General features: G+C 31.1%; 1 protein-coding gene across 1 annotated transcript in view; it reads right to left on the minus strand.

The window, feature by feature from the left end:
* LOC118188415 (rho GTPase-activating protein 100F-like) overlaps nt 1-22,556 on the minus strand; it is a 213,826-nt gene that overhangs the window by 4,873 nt on the left and 186,397 nt on the right. Inside the window, 1 exon segment of the mRNA XM_085827589.1 lies at nt 16,630-16,828. Coding sequence (XP_085683715.1) covers nt 16,630-16,828 — 199 coding nt within the window.

The following is a 22,556-nucleotide window of genomic DNA, read 5'->3' on the forward strand; positions in this document are numbered from 1 at the left end:
GAACTATAACAACAATCCTGAAAATACGAGCCCCTTATTGCAATGTAAAGGGTGATGAAGCAGTAGTCAAACTGTTGAAAGAGAGGATACAAAAATGGATATTCAGCTCAATAGACGCTCTTAATTCTAAATCTTATCTAAACATAAAATACGAAAGTTGCTTCTTACACAGTTGCAAACTAAACAGAAAAAATGGCTTCCGTGGCCGACACTTTTCCCCTGAAAAATAACGGCAGTATTTAAATTTGAGTCTTCTACTGCCTTCTTACGCAGTAGATGACTCGAAGCTTTCATCTGAATTTCATGATGCTTGTCAATATCTTTCGAGTATTGCTCTGGGTATCAACAATACTTCTGTTTGTTTGTGGACCATTTGATATGGTTTATTTCTTTAGATTTGTCCAGAATACCATCAGAACTATTGATGGTCAACGCAAGCTGCGGCTGCAGTATTGGGTTTATCAAACTCGTGCAGTAAAGAAAGTCTCGGATGCTTTTATTGGTTATTATTTGAAACCCTTGAACTCGTGAGTTATTGGGAACAACTCGGTGCCTCTACATGTTGTATTTGATAGTGAAAGATTGCTGTCACCTATATTATCATCACTACGCTATTTGAATCCTAAACTATATGCTATCCTACAGTATTTGCATCTATAAAAGGGGTAGAACATTTGTAAATACCCATTATATACTACTTTATATCAAAACTGACTGATTGTCTACTTCATGTACTATTCATGTACAACTATAAATATGTTGCTAAATATATGATATTTGTATCGTTCAAATATAAAATTCAGATAAATAATTTAAATCAAATAAGTATTAAGCTAATTATAATACAATTTTACGCTTAAAAGGCATATATTACAACAGAAACTTACAAGCAATTATCAAAAAGAGAAAACGTTCGTAGCTTAACTTTAAAAGATTTTTCTTAAATTTAAGCAAAAATTTATTTTTAGTAAACACTGAATTCAATTTACATGAACAACTGCCAGCGAATTTCTGCATCCCTGCAAAAATTTAAATTAAATCATGGTGTGTTATCTGATAGATTCCTAAATGTATATTCTTTTTTTCAAATAAATTTTTTTAAATAAAACAAAAACTTCATTTGGCGTATTTATTATCAGTCGTTTTCTGCAATTTACTTTGGAAATGAAATAAAAAAGCATCGAGTTTTTTTTTAATGAATATAGTTTTTGTGAACGGGTTTTTCTGCAGTCATATTTTAATCAAAAGTTTAATGAAAATTTTAATTTTTTTCACTAAAATATAAAAATATAAATCTAAGTGATAGTGGTTACAAATATACTCAGAACTAGTTTCGTAATCAGTCAGTTAATGAAGAAAACATTTGATCTACCGAAAAAAAATTGCTGTTAAAAAAAATTTTTTTTTGAGTTAATGAGTTTTGACCGAGATTTCTTATTTTGAATCTGAGACTCTGATTTTTTGACTCTGAATACTGACAATTTTGAGACGAAACACATATGTGTTTCGTCTCAAAACTGTCAGTATTTGCAACGTGCTTAAAAGCAAGAATATTTTAAGAACTATCTTTGAGAAAATCTGAATAACGATTTCAGTTTTTCTGGAAACGTTTTCTAATAAACATTCAAATTTTATAAGAATTACCTTATTTATAAAAGTTTACTAAATTTTAATCTCATATATAATAATCTGTATCATCAGACTGACTGATGAACATTTACAATTTATGATAGTTTCTACGTTTCCTCCAAGGTTACAAGCTTTATCAAAATCAAAATGCCATGAGTTGTTGAAGTTGAAAGTCGTAATAAGAAAAAAAGGAAATTTATAATTATTTATGCGCAAATATATGTAATTACATAATGTCAAATATATCAAAATTTAAGATAAAAAGTTTTAATTTTACAAGAATTACTTTTTTTTATTAGAGTTTACTAAATTTTAATCTGATATACACTCTTCTGGAGAAAAAAAAAATCGAAGCACCATGAAGGAAGCGGTTTGTTTTGATGAAACTGAATATGTGTATAGCTCATAGATGGAGAATAAAATGATTAAAAAATCAAGGTCATAGTACCTGTTTACGGCTCATATCACCCATTGAGTGTTAAAATTAGTAGTTGGTCGAAACGTCCCTGGCGGCAATGCATGCTTGAATTCGTCGAGACAACGAGTGGTTAAAGGTTCCTAATGTCATCCTGCCAGGCATTCATCAGTTGTCGCTCCAGATCTACGATATTTTGTGGAGCCCGAATCTGGCGGCCAACGACGTCCCAAAATGCCCGATTGATGAAAGGTCTGGTGACCTTGCTGGCCAAGGAAGAGTATCAACTGCACAGAGACAGTGCAGAGATATGTGGCCTTGTATTATCTTGTTGGATAATGGCCTCAGAATGACGTGCCATGAAGGGTACCGGAATGACGTCAGAATGACGTGCCATGCAACCGGCCGCAGAATGATATCAACATATCGTTGAGCTGTTAAAGATGTACGGATGATGACTAGAGATAACCTGCTGTCATAAGAAATAGTGCACCACACCATCACACCAGGGGTTATGGCTGTATGCCTTTGTAAAACAAAGGCTGAATGGGACCAATGGCCTTCATCCTCTCCAGAGACGAACATGGTGGTCATCTGCTTCAAGAGTGAAGCGGGATTCATCGCTGAACACTATACGATGCCAGTCTGATGACAGCCAAGTTGATCGGCTGCGACACCACCTCAGACTACTCCGCCGATGTTGTGGGGTCAAAGGCAAACGTCTTAAAGGCCTCTCTGAGTGTAACCTCGCCTCGGATGATGGACGGTATCACGGGAGGTATAGGTGAGGCTGTAGTGCATTGAATAGTCGACAATGATACCGTTGGGCAGTTCGGGCCTGGCGAACAATCATGCTATCTTGTCTCGCGTTTGTGCTCCTTGGCCTCCCAGAGCCTTCATTTCGTTGGCAGTTTCCTTTTAGCAACCATTGCTGCCAACATTTTTGCACAGCAGTGTCTGTACGCTGCAGGTGGCGGCCTATTGCTCGGTATAACCACCGAACTTCACGCACCCCGACAGTGTGACCATGTTCGAAGACGTTTTAGTTGTCTGTAAGGTCTTCGATATCGTCGTAATGACATATTGAATTCCGTCTTTACGAAATTACTGTGGCAGCAACAAAAAAGATAAATTTTTCGATTGCGAATTGCGCACCAGACAGGCGCGCTATGATCACAATTACTGTTCATTTGCCTCGAAACTTTGTTCATTCGCATGCTCGATCAAAATGTTTTTACATACCAAATTTCGTCACGATCTCAAAAGTCCTTCTTGAAGCTTCAATTTTTTTGCAACAGAGTGTATAATATTATGTATGCTTACATAATGTCAAAAATATCAAAATTTAAAGTAAATTCAAATTATATAAGAATTACTTTTTATTACAGTTTACAAAATTTTAATCTGATATATAATATTATATATACTTACATAATATCAAAACTATCAAAATTTAAGGTAAACAGAATTCAAATTTTATAACAATTACTTTTTATATTAAAGTTTACTAAATTTTAATCTGATATATAATAAATAATATGGGTACTTACATAATGTAAAAAATATCAAAATTTAAGGTACAATATTCGTAATATAAGAACAAGCAGAGATTTATTATAGTAAATCTGGAATTTATTAAAGTTATTTTGTAACCATGTTTATTTCACTCATGTATTATTTGAAGTATGTAATCCATTAAACATAGCTGTTTAGGGAAATGAAAGGGAATCTTGGGATTTATCAAGCGTGAAAGCAAATATCTGGCATTTATTTATTACGTTCTCGATATTTATGATTTTTGAAATACAAGTAAAAGGTTTTGTCAAAACGCTAATTGTCAGTTATGATATTGCTTTTTTATCTAAAAGATAGATGTGATAATGTTTCATTTAGGGTTTCAGAATATGCTAAAAAATCCCTACACATATTTTTTTTGGAAATTATTCAATTGTCTGAGGTCATACAGATAACAAATATTACACTATAAAATACATAAATCAGCCTTAAGTACACCAACTCTTACATTCAAAACGAACAAACATTAATAAACTACAAAATGTACACAGCATGCTATATCTGCACTGGAATTATTCATATTTAATTATATTCAAAAATCACAATAGTGCATAACATTTTTAAAAGTGTTTGAATGTGCTTCGTGAATTTTTCCTTCGGGTTTAAGAAATTCATGAAAATAGGTTTTCATCAAGTGCAGGTGATTTTAAAAAAGTGCACCTGAAAAAAAGTCATTTCTTCTATTTTACGAAAAGAATACAAAAACCACCTTTATTTAAAAAAACATGATTAAAAAGAGAAAAAAAAATGAAAAGACATGAACGTACAAACGCCCAACCTGTGGTTGAGGCAGGGTTCCATTAGCTGAGGAACATCTCACCAGAGGGCCAGAGAGTGATTACATTCTGTAGACTTCGCCACAGGAGGCGTCGTACCAGAGTCGTGGGCCTGCAAACAGCACACAGAGATAGATATCAGGAAAAAGGGGAAAATGTGAAGTGTCAAGATGGTAAAGGGATACATCTGGTGTTTCACCACAACTGAAGTTAAACCAAACGATACTGAATTTCTTTCTGTTTTACTCTCGAAAACAGCGTGCCTTACTATCGATTACTAACGATTTTAGATCAGTTAAATCCTCCTCTTAAAATTTCGAACTGATAAATTTATACTAAATATGTGAATTAAATATCTGTATAATGCTCGCAACAGCAAACGGCCAAGTTTACATGTAACTTTTGTTACATCAACGCATCGGATCTATCATGCTTTTTTTTTTAGAAATAATATAAAAATTTTATGTTTGAAGCAGCAAAGAATATCTCAATTTGAAAATATTTGAATTTTTAAAATTATACTAAGCTTTTGAGAATATCAAATTTAATGCACGGGAGGGTATCCTAAACATCATTTCAAATAAATTACAATGAAATGCTATAATTGAAATGGATGCATTTTTGATAAACCTACATGTACTCATCTGATTGGAACATACGAGGTTGTTTTTAATTAAATTCTGATAAGCTTGGAAATAAAATTACTAATGAAGAAAAGCGCTTTAAAATTCTTCAAAACGATTAGATTTCCCAATTAGAAGCAGATATCTTTCCGATTAAAATACTTATTACAACGCCACCAATTATGGTATGCCTTTGTCATAAGAGCTTGCCGCTTAACCATTGTATATCATCAGTCCTCGAGTATTTCCTTCTCCACGTTTCTTTCATGGATGTTTGTTCATCTTTCTTGAAACTTCATAGTATGCGCAACACTATCAATAATGCAATTCTTTGATAAGACGTTTATTGTCACGCAAGTTTGTAAGAAAATTTCTTTTAAGCCATAAGTGCTGCTATATTACGCGCCAGTTGTTCCCGTTCGTAGGAGTTTAGAACCTCTAGAACGAAGCATTTTGGAACATGCATTCAGTTTAAAATCTTTTCTCATGAACGAAGTATCTAAAAAAGTGATGTGAGATTCGAAAATTATTTCTTTTCCAAATATTTTTTCATCAGTCATAAATGCCTGAAATTTTTTGTGTTAAAATTGCTGCCACAACTTTTTGCAATGTCTAAAAGAAAAATGGAAGTGTCACATTTAAGTGAATCACATAGCATAAGAAGAAATGTTGGCGAAGGAGGCCTCAAAAGAACCTTTGCCAATTATCAATTCACTGACATATCTTGAACTGCATTCCATTAGAAGACATGCTGATAGGCAAATTTGGATCGTTCCCCCGAGTCATCCCTGGTATCAAGCTGATTGTCCTGGAAGGTCCCTTGCTATGGATTGCGAAAGATGTGTTCAGACAACACTTTCCCGATTCTTCAGTGGGCACCTGAGGGGACTTAGTGGTATCAAGATGCACCCAATTTGTTCTAAGTGTCACAATGCACCCGCATCACCGGCACATATCCTTGAGTGCCTGGAGTTGTCTCTTGTGGACCTTTACGGGTCTCCTAAGCTTGTTTTCGATTTTTTAAAGGTGAATGGACTCGCTGACAGGCAAATTTGGCTCGTTCCCCCGAGTCATCCCTGGTATCAAGCTGATTGTCCTGGAAGGTCCCATGTTATGGATTGCGAAAGATGTGTTCAGACAGCACTATCCCGATTCTTCAGTGGGCACCTGAGGGGACTTACTTTTGAGAGTGGTATCAAGATGCACCCAATTTGTTCTAAGTGTCACAATGCACCCGCATCACCGGCACATATCCTTGAGTGCCTGGAGTTGTCTCTTGTGGACCTTTACGGGTCTCCTAAGCTTGTTTTCGATTTTTTAAACGTGAATGGACTCGTGGACCTCGTCTAGTATATTCCTAGGCATGGAGATTAGTAACAACAACAACAGCAACAGAAGAAACCTGTTGCGAGGCTTAAAAAATTCTAATAGTATCCAGAGGAACAGTTGAGATCTTTCAGAAAGATTGTTTAGTAAGTTTTAGGATTGTTTAAGAAGAAAGAAAAGTTGATACCGAAGAATGCACAATTCAGTTTAGTGAGCGGAATTAATTTAGCTTTTGGCAACAATCCTTTTCGTTTCTTCCTCTCAACAAACAACAATCGTTATTTCAAATACATACTTCACCTCGTAAGTACTCAAAGAACTGCCACTCGAATACGGGTTAAGCGGCAGTCAAGGTGTTGATAGGCGATGACCAATCTGCGATGAGTTCCAAATGCGTTTTAGCTTTCAGAGTGAATAGAATCTCCAGACATAATAAAGTCCTCATTCTATTGGTGTTTTGACTCCAATAGGCGTAATTACTCATACACTAAACAGTCCTGAATACTAGATAGAAATAAGAGTGACTAAGCATTTGTATTAACGTACTTGAATAACATAACAAAGATCTAATTTCTGTCAATCCTATGTTTATTCCCAAGCTCTTCAAAATTTAATTAAAAACAGCTCTCTCGTTTTTCGAGTAAGGACTGAATTAAATTTATCCTCCTGAAAATTGCTAATATTTAATTTAAATACTGAAGAAAATATATCAGGATCATGCTTAAGCAATACAATATTTTTTTGAGTCATTTCATACATTTGAATCAATTATATTTTGTTTCGAGAGTAAAACATGGAAGATAACTGAAAGCAGGGGCAGGTGCAACATGCAAGGAACAGCAGGATTAGCTCTACGTTAGGATGAATTTTCAGCCACCTAAAACAATACATAATTCTTTGACTGAAACATCCAAATGCTGTTCTCATACTTTAACAAACAAACATCCAGAGACGACAAGAATTTCAATTTTCATTACTACTGAGATTTTAAAAATTAGTTGATAATTATTCTCTAACAACATACTACTTACTTCAAAATCCAAGTAACATATTGCTGGTATTTAGTAATAAAAATGCAGAACTCAGAATGCTTTCATCAAAGGTGTAGATAATTTTTTTAATCGATAAATAATTGTTCTGACATTTATTGGAAATTTGAAGATAAAAGTGTTGAGCAACATGCCAAACTGCATCCGTAAAACATAAGCAAGACAAAAGAAACAGAGAATACTATGAAAAAGAGTTAATGATAAATAAGAAAAATTTCAAGAATATCTATATAAGAACTAATTATCGAAACTGAACTCTTAATTGAAAGAAAAATATGGTAGATTGCAGAGTGATATAACCAGGGACAGATTAAAAAATTATTCTGCTTCAAGAATGGAACATAAGAACCAATTATATGTCTTCCTTTCCTAGGGTAAAACCAAAACGATTCTTGTCAAGAATTTAAAAAGAATTTTCCAACTGTTGAAAGGATTCAAAATTTACAAAAAAAATTCGGAAAAACGTAAGAAAAAATTATATTCAAAATTCTTGTAATAAAATACTGAATTTTTTTCAATCAAAATTCCAAAATTGTATTTCAAAAATACCTTGTATCGTTTAAAAATGGTGCTGAAAATAAGCAAAAATTATCATGATTTTACACCGCTTTGAATATTAGTAAAAAATCTTCATTTTCAAAATTATTGTCTGAATTACTTAACGAAACTAACGATTAACGTATATTCGTGCAGAAACGTATCAAAAACAATGATAAAATAAATAACATCGTGCTACAAAATAGGGAATGATCATGCACATGCTTTTCTGCAAAAGGTGAAGTTTACCATGCAGTGTCCTGAAAAAATTAAAGCAATTAAATAATTTCATTCATATAGTATTTACATACACACACACATCATTTTTAGAAGCAGACAGACATGCTTAAATTATTGACAGATACAATAATGTGACAAAAATAGTATTACATACAGTAAAGTATAGTTTGAAAACAGGTAATTATTAATTAAACATAGTAACTAGAATGTTCATTTTACAAGAAACATTTTCGCACATTATGTGCAAATTCAGCATTTACCACAAAACATACAAGTGACACACTGCATTTAAAAGTGAAACATGCATTACTTAAATGCAAATAGTAAATCAAAATTTAAAATATTTTATACACATTTTTGGAATAATTTCCAAATTGCATAACGTTTCGGGAATAGTAATACACAGGAAGTTGCTTAAGGTTTAATGTTTTATACATAACTGAAATCTAGTTTTAAAAGGTTTATAAAAGTAGCAGTAAGTATGGTTAAAGATGAATGAAATTTTTCTTTTACCTATTTAATTTAATTTTCTTTTACCTATAAAATTTCTTTTACCTATTAATTTTACCTAATAATTTATTAATATTTTTAGCTGAAAATACTAAAAATATTATAGCAAAATAGTTGTTAGAAATAAAAAGCAGTAATTAATTAACAGATGCAGTACAAAACAATTTTTTTTGTAATCAATAATATAGTGTACCACAATTAAAACTGTTTACTGTGTTTTTGAGTTCGAGAATAAATTCTATGCAGTATTAAGTTTGCTTAAAAATTAAAATACACTGAGAATGCGTTTAGACCGAAATATTTCGATACAAAAATGAAATCGCAGCGGGGGAAGGAGGAGGAAGATTTATAAAGAATTTATTGTGCTTCTGTTTTAAAATCCTGCTTTAACTGTAGAGTTATACAGTTACTTTATTCCAAATTGGAAAAACTCTTTAAATCTATTAAAAAAATAATTCTTAGTCATTTACTACATTTCTCATTAACAATATTTTAGGACAAAATTAAAATTTAGAACAAATTTAAAACTATCTTTTCTTTTTACTTCCTTGTACGAAGTAAAAAGGAAGTATTGTAATCGCGAAAAGTTTCAGGCAGCATATTTTAACGAAAATATCCATTTTGACCGCTATCGAATGCAATTTAACGATGTTCTTGCGTGATGTCTGTACGTAAGGACAGAATAAAAGACTCGTTTCCTCCAAAAAATATAAAACTGCTTTAAAATGAATTCTGAAGAGAATTTTTCATGGCATCTGTACGAACGTATGTACGTACGTATCTCGCATAACTCAAAAACGAGTAGCCTCAGAACGTTGAAATTTTATATATAGGACTGATATAACATCTAGATGTGCACCTCGTATTTTAGTTGCAATCGGCCGCGCCAAACGTATATAAATACATTTATAAATATATCCACTCTGTTACCCTGCTCAGTGATCTCAGTTTCTTTACTCGTATATGTTTGTAAAATGTACATTTTTTGCTTTAAAAATGATTGAATTATGTGGTTTTTATCTTCCGGTTAAGGGTTTTATGCCTTTACTAAATCTGTATGCAATATTTTTAGAATTATCAACAATTTTAAAGTTGTTTAAGTGTCGCTAAGCCTTTTTCTTTATGGCGGCCATTGATTGTTTACATTTGAAAAAGCAGACTAGTGGATTTGTTGCCAATCTAGAGAAACTTAGCTTCGCAACGACAAAGATAACGCCTTCCTTTATTATTGCCACTTAAATCATGCTTAATCCTTTCTGGAATTTTTTCGAGGAAATAAGTGTTTAAGATTTACTTCGTAATTTTTAATACAGATATTTTGAGTTTTTATGTATTTTTGCCTTGTCGCGAAGTGAGAACTGAATTAATTGAATGAGAAATACTCAATCGTCTGTGAAAAACTGTTTCCTTTTTCTTTTGTTTGCTTAATTTCTTTTATACATCGTTCTAGCTTTATTATAGTATTTGAATAGAAACATGTGGCAACGATTAGATAATTCTATTCTTTAAATGATATAAATTTTGTGCATTGTGAGCTATAATATGAACGAAATATAATACTGTTAAGTGAATCTAGCGCCAGAGTGTCGCTATGGTAAACAAATATTAGAGTGAATTTTAAAGAATGCATTTATTCTATTGTGGTTTATGCGCTGTCGGCGGAGTAGATTTAATTCAATCCAATAAGTTTAAATGAAATGCAAGAAAAATGTATATAATTTAATATTCCGTACAAGGAAGTCATGTGGTGTACACATCAGATTTTTTTCCATATACGAAAACTAATTAGAAATCTTGATAAAAGATTAAAAATATCTTGAAAGCGTACTGAAGAAAATATTTACTTTAAAATAAAAAATGTTTCCTCGACTGCTGCTACCCATAATAACAAATTAATTAACATTTTTTCATGAAAATTGCTTTTAATTTCTCCTTTTGTCAGTAGAGAAAACCCAAAGTAGCGAAAAAACTGACCTCTTACCAAAAGGTGTACATAGTTTCTTTTATCGCGTTACTAAAAGAATTTTACTTTTTTTTGCACACTGACTAATTTAAAAATTTAAATAGATATTTAGAAAGATTATAAGTTACTATGATTAGTGTTTGTTTTCATACTCATCATTGTTATGATCGTGTATTTCTTAATATGTCCACTGATATAATCACATGAAATTATCTAATGTTGGTTCAGAGAAAAGACCATTTAAATATTTGGCGCTTCCGTAAAAGTCAAGTTGTGATTTTTAGACATTAATTCTTTTATATGCTTTTCATATAAAATTAACTTCTTTCTCTTTTAGCATAGCATAAAATCTGCTAAAGGATCTAAAAAGTACGTTTAGGGGAAATTTCACACTTTTCAGTTTCACACACAAATTCAGTTTTGGGGTTTGCACAAATTCCCAAATTCTTGGTCAAAAAATATTCTTGGTTTTTGCAAATTTCCGTAGTGCTTTTTGCTTGAGTTCAATGCTTTGAGTTTTAAAAAATAATTCTTGTCTACAACTTCGCATTTCATTCTTCCAATATTTTAATCTATTTAAATGAACTGAAATTAATGCAATATGGCTTTTGAATAATTTCCGTGCAATAATTTCGTTTAATAATTCCATTCTCTGTCGTCCTTCCACGTCTCGATGGTGTTTATTAAGAAAATCTAACATTGTTGACTGCTTGAAATTAATTTTATTATTTCTCTTGATTAAAGCATGGATTTAACCCTATTCGAATCACATTCATCCGCTTTTAATTTGTATTTTGTCCCTTTCTGATTTCGACTGCAAAATAATCTGATGTGGACACATGATCTGATTGTTAAAATGGATATTTATGTTGAAACATAATACCCAAAAAATTTCGTGATTACAGTACTTTGTACAAGGAACTGAAAATGCTCTCTCCAGAAGAAGATATACATTAGTCAAAGTGAATAACAGTTTACATATACTTGTATTAAATAAGGCATGTTATTACAATTGTAAGTGGAAATTTTGTGCTTTGACTTAAATTAAATCGAATTATTTTCTGTGTATTACTCATTCTACGACTTTGCTTCCGGTTATTATTGACAGGATTCTTCAGATGGTAAATAACAATTCCTAGATCTATATCTGTTAATCAACAGGCGCGTGTAGATATCCTGGCTGGATATAGTCATGGATAATATACAGATCGTAAAATCAGATAAATGGGTGAAACTAGAAGAGCGGTTCTAAGCGTTCATATCAAGTACGTTTAATGAACAGCATTATAACAGTTTAAGTTGTACATTTGACCTACCAGCAGGAACATCTGCTAAGACAGCAGCATCTGTTGTAGAAATACAATTTTATTTTGATTATCAGTTTGTTAGAGGATTGAAAAGTTAAAAAGTAAAGTCAAAGAAAACTAAGAAAACACAGGAAATGATAGCTTAGTAGACTGAATAAAGGAAATTCCAGGCTGAGAGGTAACTACTATTGGTGATATTGACGAATACGTGAGAGAGGTTGATAATGATCACCTGCTAGGAATATTGAAAATGTTGTACTGATATAAGAAAAGACTGAAGAACTTGAGAATGAGAAAGTGGAAGACGACGGAAAAGTTAATGAGGTGATGCATGTAGAAGAACGTTTTGCATCTTATGAGAAAATCCTATATTTTATTGAGTTAAAACGGGCTTTTGTAATGGATATTATAATCCTCCTTTGCTTATATGATAAAGCAACGCGAAGAAGGAATGAATATGAAAGACAATAAGATACAACAAATCTTTTTTTCTGCAACTGTAACCATTCTCCTATAAACATAAACGCCGGCTAGCTTTAAAAGTACTTACTAACAAGAAAATATACATCAGAACAGAACATAGACCAAAACGGAACAACTAACATTTAGAATTAACGTTAGAGTCACGAAGACATAATTTGATTTTAAATTTTCTAACAGCAGATTACAAAGACAGCTGTATATAGAACAAGCAAAAATGGAAGAGACCATCAAAACTACACACATCAAATTCACATTATAATCGATAAACCTATTTTGTGTCTCGCCTCCTGATATCTCTCCCAGAGTTATCAGCAATAAATGCAGGGCAACGACTTAGATGTGAGGCATCCATTTCCTTGTGAAGTTTGCACAATTTACAAATTGGAGTTGGGATAATGTTCATTCAATGCAGATGCTTTAAAAGGCAATCATGGACAGTAGCAAGACAAAAGATAGCAAAAGATTTCTTTCTGGACCATAAAAGAGTGTAAAAAAGTCTGCTAATCCATACTTTATGATTGTTCCTTCCCGTAATGTCTTTCCAAAAAACTTCTTTATAGTAATTTTTTATTACTCGTTTGGCAATGTAAGAAAAGGATGTGGTTGTCAGTTATTTGGAGAATATTGGTCCTTTTCTTTTCCAACAAATCTGCCTTATTATTTCCATAAACGCCACAGTGTGATGATATCCAGACCGGAGACATAACACTGGACAGTCTATCCTCATCGCAGATGGAGATTGACTGCTCGAAGTTGTTCTCGTCGCCACTAGATGGCGTTCGATAAAATAGTTCGGTTACATCCAAATACTTCTGTTACATAACGAGGCTTAATTGTTTTGCTTACATATAATTTTTATACCTAACTTTCAAAACACAGTAATTGTTGTTTTTGCAAGATTACATATGTTCTTTCGTTTTATATGCAATCAAAGGCGATTAACAGATGAAGTTATAGTTAAGTATGATACGTTGTAAATACGTTTAGTACTTAGGTATTAAGAGACAGCCACATCAGATTCCAAAACTCGTTAAGTAACTTTTTGTTTATTCTATATTCTACAGTATTAGGTTTTTTTTCCTCCCAGAAAGGGAAAAATGAAAAACCCTCAGTATGAAGAGGCCTTCAGCATGAATCAAACCACGGATTTATCTATTCTACAGTAGTAGTAGGTTTTTTTTCCCAGAAAGGAAAAATGAAAATCAACTAGGCCCTATTTTCCATTCTCTAGTTAAATGTAATGATTACTACATCAAAATGTTACGCATGGTAGTAATGCTATTATCCCTTGCTATTTCTCGCATTTCAAAGACGAATGATCAGCAGAATAAGACTTAAGTTGGTCAGATCCAAGTTGCAGCGAGTTAAATACAACTTCATTTCGGTGCCGAAAACTGCAGAAAGGTGAGATAGGAAAATCAGAGTGTGGATTTACAGAGAGCTGAACCATAAGTCTTTCCGTAACTAACTAGGTCTAAAAACTATTATACTACAAGAGTGTTCCCAGGACAAATGCTACATTTCCTTACAAATTTTATTAATCAACTGATATAATTCAACGCAGGTAATATGATATGAAAATATTGCTTTGCTAAGAGTCATCTTAAAGATACTAATATAAAACAGAAGAAGTGTTCAATGTAACTGCCGTGATTAGTACGCAGTAAATGGTAAACCAAGCAAAGTCATAACACATCTGATCTATTGAAAACTGTCAAAATAGTCTGTATACAAATTGCTTAAATATGGACTCCAGGGCTGACAGTTAAGAAATAAATAACGCAGTTATCTGATTAGGGAAACGTTACTCCCTTTTCAATTAATTGTTGTAACAGTAAGAGGCTCTAGAATACTAATAACGAGTTTTTCTCTGTCTTACATGAGCGATTGAGACCGCACATTCACATAATTGTAGTTGGCGAGTACCAGGTTTTCCAACAAATTAACTCAGTTATGCTGTATCTCATCCAGCTTAATATCTATCTTAATTTAATTCCATAGAAGTAACTCTTATTACCTTCCATGATCCTTTTTTTAATCTCAATTACGAACTTTGTCATGTTAGGATAGAAAAAGATATGCCTTTTTCGTACGAGTTCTACACAGGATGTGGTTTTTATAACCCGGGTGCCTGCTGATAAGTGTTTCTAACACCTGAGTCTAATGTCATAATAGCTGATAAACTTCGTGAAAAGACCACAAAACTTGATTCCTTGATAAAGGTTAATTTTTAAGGACATCACTGGAATCTATAAATATTTAAATCTGATGTCGCATTTGTAGAGCAACAGAATGAACTCTCATTTTAACAGGACACGATGATTATTTCAGCTTGTTTTATAATCTTTAGTTTATTAAAATATCATTTATGTCATTTTCTATGCTAAAGAGTTAGTTTCTCATCTTAAAATCAACTATGCAACCTGTAAATAAGATTCTGAAACGTTATAAAAATCGAAAATTATCAATATTAGAATCATGTTTAGCGAGATAATTCTGATTTTATCATTACAAACGGCACATCATTCTTATTTAATGAACACCTGTTTTAAATCTTTCAAACATTTACGCCATCCATGGCAATCGTATAAAATTAACTCATCCAGCTACTTTGTGCTAAGACCTGTGTTTCTGCTGTTAACAAATATCAATAGCTTTTGTTATTAAAAGCATTAATCATATCTATTACCATATATAATATATATGTATCTTGAATAGAATATTTATAGTGTATTTAAATGCAAAATATCGAGGTTTACTCGATTTTATATTAAGCGGTATAAAAAACATTTTTGAAGAGCTGAGTAAATTAATTTATCTGCTAATTAATTTTCCAAAATTTTATCGTCAACCAAATGCTTAATTTTTAAAGCTGGTATTAAACTTTATTCTTTTACTTAAGTTCAATAGAAAAATATGATATCAATTAACTTTACGTTTTATATTTCCTATAGATTTAAGCACGTAATAAGTATAAAAGTGCTATGCACCTAAATAACAGTAAGAGGTTAGTATTGTTTTCTAAGTTGTTGGAAATCTAGAAACGATTATTATATTTTTAAATAATAAAGATTTTAAATAAATAAAAAGAACATATAAGAGTAAATATTTATTTAAGAAATGTTTATAAAAGAAAAAAAAATTGAATAAAATTTAAATGTAAACATAGCAACAAAAAGTGCTTAATGAGACTGTCAAGGATCAAATCTGATTATATTACAACACATCATAATATTAACTATTAAATGGGAGAAGAAGCTACTGTTATTCGGCCTTAATCTATAAATAACATAATCTTCGTATATAAGGGGGAAAATACTGTAGAAGTACAATGTGTAAAATATTATGCTCATGACCATTCAGATTTTATCTGACATTTAAGTGGTTGCTATGGAAATACATCACAATAGGATGCAGGTGTTGAAAGGTGTATTAGGATTTAAAATTATGGTTATATAAATGAAAAGACAGACTCAAAAGTTTTTTTTTTCTGTTCCCTGATATTTCGAAAGATCTAAATTAAAGCAAAATTCTAAATTAAAAACGCTTATTTCTTAAAATGTATTTATTACGACTGTTTAATTTTTTCATTGCTTATTTATTTATTTTTATTTCTCATTTTGTTTCCTTTCTTTTTTGATTTTATTTATTTAGTGGTAATACTTTCTTTCCCTTTTTCTGGTATAATTCTTATTTGATAAAAATGACTGCAAGAGTATGAATTATTTTTTTATTTCGTAATTAGTTGACTACAGATATGTAACATAGTTTCACGTTATGGTTTTCCGAACATAACGTATTTCAAGAAATTTAAAATTATTTTGTTTATTCGTTTTTAAAAATATAACGTTTTTATTCCACGGTTTTGAAACTTTGTTAGCATGTGACTAACTTTTTCGAAGAGTGTTTTCAATGCTTTTCATATGGAAAGGTTAAAAACGGTAAATTTAATATGAAAAAAAAATTATTATTTTGCAATTTTCAATTCAGATATTTCTGAATTGCTAAACCCAAGGAGTTTATGCATATGACTAAAACTAATGAGCAAATTTAGCGTCCTTTTAACGTCAAACATTAAATCTGATAAATTTATAAGTTTCGAACATATTTAGGTTTTTTTATAACATGAACAAAAAATTACGTATAATGATTTGTTTATGACACTGCACTTAAAAAAGATTGCAAAAGAAACTTACTTCTCTTGTTGGGCCACATTTTGACCAAAAAACTCATGATGTCTATGGGTTTTCGTATGTCAACAGTCGCAGTGGGAGTCTCTGCGTGGCACATCAGTACCGGACCAAAGGCTGTCGCCAGTCCCTGAGGCGTCATCTTGTTGCGGTCACAGTGAGTGGCGACCAGCCGTAAGTGATCCAGCAGTAATAGGACAGTGCACTAAGAATACGCAGAATGTTATGTAAGATTGAAAACTAAAGACCAAATATTTATATTTAACTTTTTACAAAACCGTTACAAATTTTACAATTAATTTATTATTTGTAAATTACAAAATTTAAATTAGTACAAAAGAAACAAATTTCGAGAAAAAACAATCTTTCTTGAGAATCCAGATTAAGTATCAAAAGATACCAGCTGTAGTTACCTGAAGTAATTTATTATTTATTATACTCCTCTATCAAAACGGCTCGCCAGGTTTCGTTGTATTTGCAAATTTCATCTTCGCAGCATTTCTTTGCAAGGAACAAATGGATACAGCAAGCGAATTGATATAGCAGAATGCAAAACAGCGAAATAGTTATTTGCTTAGCTGTATAATTTTTTATAAAGCACTCTTAAATTTGTTAGATTATTTGAATAATCCTAAACGTTAAGATTTCCTCCAAAAATATTATTGCCATTATCTGGAATTTTCTGTTTATCTAAGAAAATTTTCTGTCTCATTAACAATATTCCACGCTTTTAGTTTAGATCAGGTACTTTATCGAAATTTAATGTGCGCTTCATGACTTAGTAGCCTGTGCATTCAGCGCTCAAAAACCGTCTGAATGTAATGGGTGCAATCATATAGAACAGTGGCTAAAGTACCAAATTAGTCCACAAGTACAAATTGGTAACTTCAATAAGCAGGAGCAATTTTCAAATATTAAAAACATAAGTAACTTAAAAAAATTTTCAGGTAGTTCTACTAAAAGAAAACTAATTAATCATTTAATAAGATACATCGAGATCTGGGACTCTGCAGTAAAAATAATAACATGTATAAGTTTAAAATGGAATTTTGTAAATTTCATTCTTTACAAAATATGTTTATTCTATTATTCTTATCTTTATTCTATAGTAGTTTTCTATTATAAATTATTCTACTTTATTCTATAATTATTTTTATCTCTATCTTATAATACTTTTCTATTATAATATTAGTCTATCTTTATTCCATAACATCCTTATTCTATCGTTACTTAAATAATAGCTTTAATTCAGGTGGCTGCAGTAAAATTAATAATACACATAGATTAAATTTATATTTTTAAACTGTGTTCTTTCAAAACTATCTTTATTCTATTATTATTATGCTTATTCCATAATATTATTCTATCTTTATACTATTTTATTTAAATAATATCTTTTATTGAGGAGGGCATAATAAAAATAGCAATATGCATAGGTCAAATTATAACTTTTTTAATGTGTTCTCTAAATAATATCTTTATTCTATTTCTTATAATATCATACGAAATTCATTCAATTAACAATTTAACAATAATTTAACAATGAGAAAAAATAAAACTCCACGAAAAGTTTTAGGACTCCAATATTTTCCAAAGAATTTAGGCTTTAATTAAAGTTTTTATTCTAAATTTTTGTTTCGAAATTATAGCAATAATTTAAATATAACTTTACGTAATGTTTGAAAATGTCTTATGCAAATAAATTTAAATTTAGTGCGTTCTGTAACAACTTGGCATTAAGAAATGTTAAATGAAGTTAGAAAATTAGCTATTTTTCATTTCAAAAATTGTAAATCTGTGAAGCGAATTGCTAAAAACTTGAACTGAGTACTTTCAACACGTTTCAGTTTTATAAAGAGATTCAAAAAAGAAGGAAACAGAATTCTAGCCAAGAAAAGAAAAGAAGCCATCGTCCATAGAAGCAACGCTTTTACTTAATTTTTTTTAAAAAGAAATCTAGGCTTGAAAGCTATACAACTTTCTGCAAAGTTTAATGAAAGATTTAAAACACAAGCTTTTATTTATGAAATCAATCGTAAATAGAACTTAATTTCATTTGATGTTAGGTCGTTTTTGTATATGACAGTAATACAATTTCAGGTGGTCGCATTATTGTTTGGCGAAGGATGATCTAAGTTTAAACAGTTTGGTATTTTTATGGCATAGTGTAATATTGTATGTCTGCATTAGGGTAATTTATTTATTTCTTATTGATATTGAAGAAGATAATGAAAAAATTACGAGCATTCTAAAAGAGAAGATGGTGACAACGGCGCAAAAATTGGCTATCACAAACATTATTCTTTAGATCTTGGCAACAACACTAAGAATGTCGATTTAGCCCGTTCGCCAACAATGTGTTAAAGGTCAACAATGTGTAAATGTTACTGTCTCCCACAGACCTACAGTATATTTTTGTACAATAATACCCAAAGCTAATTCCATTATGAAAATTCAGTGTTTTATAATCAAAAACATAATTTTAATATTCTTTTAATAATTTTAATATTATTTAATCCTTATAAAACCGAAGTCTTCGCTAACCTGTACGCTTAAAATACTGAAATGCCCGGCCCGTCCATTACACGTCCCTTCCGTTTCCTCCCTTCCCCGTCCATTAATGCACAAAGAATTGTGAAGATTTTGAATGACATCCTTTCTACTTTCTAATAAAGAAACTATCTTTTAAGCAAACTGTTAGCCTTTTAAGACAAACTGTCTGCAATAAACTGATACAGTGCATTTGGGGAAACTACAGCTGTTACTGTATACTTTAGGGGAAGGGAAGGAAACAACATCGAAATCTCGGCCAATTCAGGCGTTTGTGGTGTTTGAATGAAAGGACGTGTCGGGCGTTTTGGCTTTCAAAGGGTTAAACAAGTCAAAGACTGAAACCCTGTTTCACAAATATAAGTCATAGCTTTGGATAGACCACTTCTTAATATAAGTACATTTTTAATGGACTTCATCGGAAAATTATAAGGAGACTATGCTTCTGCTACCGTTTCACATATGAGTAGCTGACTGTTTGAGGAGCAAACCAAATAGCTTATATAGGAGCCGCTCAGTAGCAAATGCTTTAAATTTTTACTTCTTGTTGTTGTACAGTTGTTCAAAAGGAATAATTTAAATCCAGTTAAAGATATTTGGTTTGAAAAAATACTGGATTAATTTTAGTGCAGAAGTTACAAAAAATGTCTGTTCAGTTTATACCAAAATTGTTACAATGTAGAAAAAAGCAAACGAATGACCCACGAAATAATAATCTTATAGAAGTTAAATATTTTTAGTGCTTTTTAGCAATTTCTTTTCAGTATCTCAAATCGACAATGGAATTTTATTTGCATTCTTGATTAATTTTTATTTTTTTAAACTCGTAAATTATTACTTAAAATTTTTTATAATATTTTATAAGGAAGAGAATAAAAATATTATTTAAAAAATTACATTAATAATTTCTGTTTTAGTCTACTAGTATTTTTGCTGCAGAATTTAAGATAATCCAACACTTTTGATAACCACTGTGGTTTGGAAAGTTTCAAATAATTTAAAAATGTATACACTTCAAAAACTACATAAATAATATACCTTCGAATCTTCCATCTATTTTTTTAAATGAATGTTGAGAAACTGAATATATTTCTACAATTAAATGAAACAGCAATGAGAATATTTTAAAATGTTATCTCCCACAACCAAATAATATCATAGTACTTTATTAGAATCATAGTAATACAGATAGAAAAATAGTTTTTCAATTACTTAATATCTAATGCTTTAATGTTTAAGAAATATGTAAAAGTATGTAACATTTAGATATGGTATGCTTAAAATTAATTCTATATATTACTGCTCCTTTGGTTTCTAAATAAATTAAAAATATAGATATTTTATAATAAAAAATTTCATTTATTATCCAGTCTATGATTTTTTTATAAATTTCCATACAATATTTTATGATGATGGAAACCAAATCATGAGCTAGAAGTATTAAAATAATAGAATATTCTTTAAAATACAGAAATCACATCATTATTTCGATGTTTCTAACATTCAAACAAAAAAGTATAAGAAGTGTATTTTAACAGTTATTATTAAAAATATCATATTCTTAAAGATATAATATATTGGTATTGTGTTAGGACCGTATTGCTGCTTGCATTTTCATTGCATAAATGGAAGTGCTAAAGTCAGGAAATAAATTAGTAAATTAAACCTAATTTATATGATAATGTAATTCATAATTACAATAAAACTTCGCTACAAAATTTGCTCCAAAAATCTAGACTGAAAGTGCACCTTCATGCCGTTTTCCGCAATATTTTCTTATCATGTGTGTGTGTGATTATGGCAAAGCCTCTAGGGCTATCTGCCTAAGGGGAGGGATGCCTTCGTGGAGGGCTTTCTAAGGGAAACTGGCTCGTATACACGTTACACATGGGGAAAACCACGAAAACGTCCATGCAGCCAGCCCGTTCGCGGGATTCGAACCTCGAGCCGAACTACCAGTGTTCAGCCACTTTACCGCTCGGCCGCTGGTAGGCCCTATTTTCTTATCAAGCAGATGCTGTAGTAAACCTTCATTTAAAATTTCATTCAAATTTCTTCCGACTTGATGACAAATTATTTCCTTTGTAAAAGAATGGTCTTTATAAATAATAGTTTTCGTAAATAAATTAAATCCTTAGCAATGAATTTCTCTCAAATTCAGTGCTTATTAAAGAAGATAAAGTATTATGCAATTCATTCTATATAACTTCTATAAAATCATCTATAATATGTCAAATATGAAAGTAGTCCTGGAGGTATAATAGGATGACTATTTTATTCCGAACTTCAAGGGTACATTTTCCGTTCTCGCTAAAGACTTGATTGTTTGTATGTGTTCTTCTCCTTTCCTTTTAAGCGCACTACTGTTATACCCCTTATGATGCACCTTGGGTAACATTCTGGGCACTACTGGTATACCCCTTATGATGCACCCTGGGTAACATTCTTGGAGAGATGGCTAAAAGAACGATAGGTTAGACCATTCCCAATGAAATGATTTAGTTAAGCTGTTGGATTAAAATATTAAATATAGAATAAGATAAAAAAGTATCTGAGAATTTAAAATTGTGCATTCATCTTAAAAATTAACTGACTTTTAATGTTTTGGTTATCTGGGATACTCAAGTATAAAATTATTTAAAGCTTCAGAATTTACTCACTCACATTAGAAATGCGATTGCACTGGAATAGTCGAATTGCAAGTCGAATAAGAATTTTGCCACAAAATTATAAAGACGTTATCACTGAACACCTTTTCCTATTATTCTATTTGCATTAATCTTATACTCGACCTGATATTTTTTAGAACTCTATGATTGTTAATGCACGGATATGCTCTTTAAAGTAATAAAAAGTGCAGCTCTCTGAAGTTGAATAGCAAGGGATAGGTTGGAGTATACGTAGTTATATCTCAGGGAAAACAACTTTTAAAACATTTCTTATGTATATACATACCTAAGAAGACATTATGCAACAATTGCGTATGTTATTAATATATGTGTAATAAATCTTTAGAGCAATAATTTCATTATGAATTCTGGTCCTTGAAAAAGTTGCTGTGACTGATTTCATACGTGTCTCAAGCTAAGTGTCTTGTTCATTTGATTTTTAAATTGAGTTTGCATTATTTCACGCTACTAATAAAACAGTTACAAAATACAGGATGTTTATAAAGTCCCGGACCCATTTTGATGTTTAATAACTCATAAAATAATGAAGATATAAACAAACTTATGGCATTTATTGATGGAATAACTTATATATTTTCCTTTTCAGGTTTGAATATCTTTACTTTTGTAAATATCGTCTGCAGGTGTGTTTAATTTCAGATAATTTCATTTTCCAGTCTAAATATCTGTACTTTTCTAAATATGTCTGCATAT

Source organism: Stegodyphus dumicola, chromosome 12 (assembly GCF_044657685.1).
Source record: "Stegodyphus dumicola isolate Sdum_Otavi_A_Nest chromosome 12, ASM4465768v1".
Taxonomy (NCBI): domain Eukaryota; kingdom Metazoa; phylum Arthropoda; class Arachnida; order Araneae; family Eresidae; genus Stegodyphus; species Stegodyphus dumicola.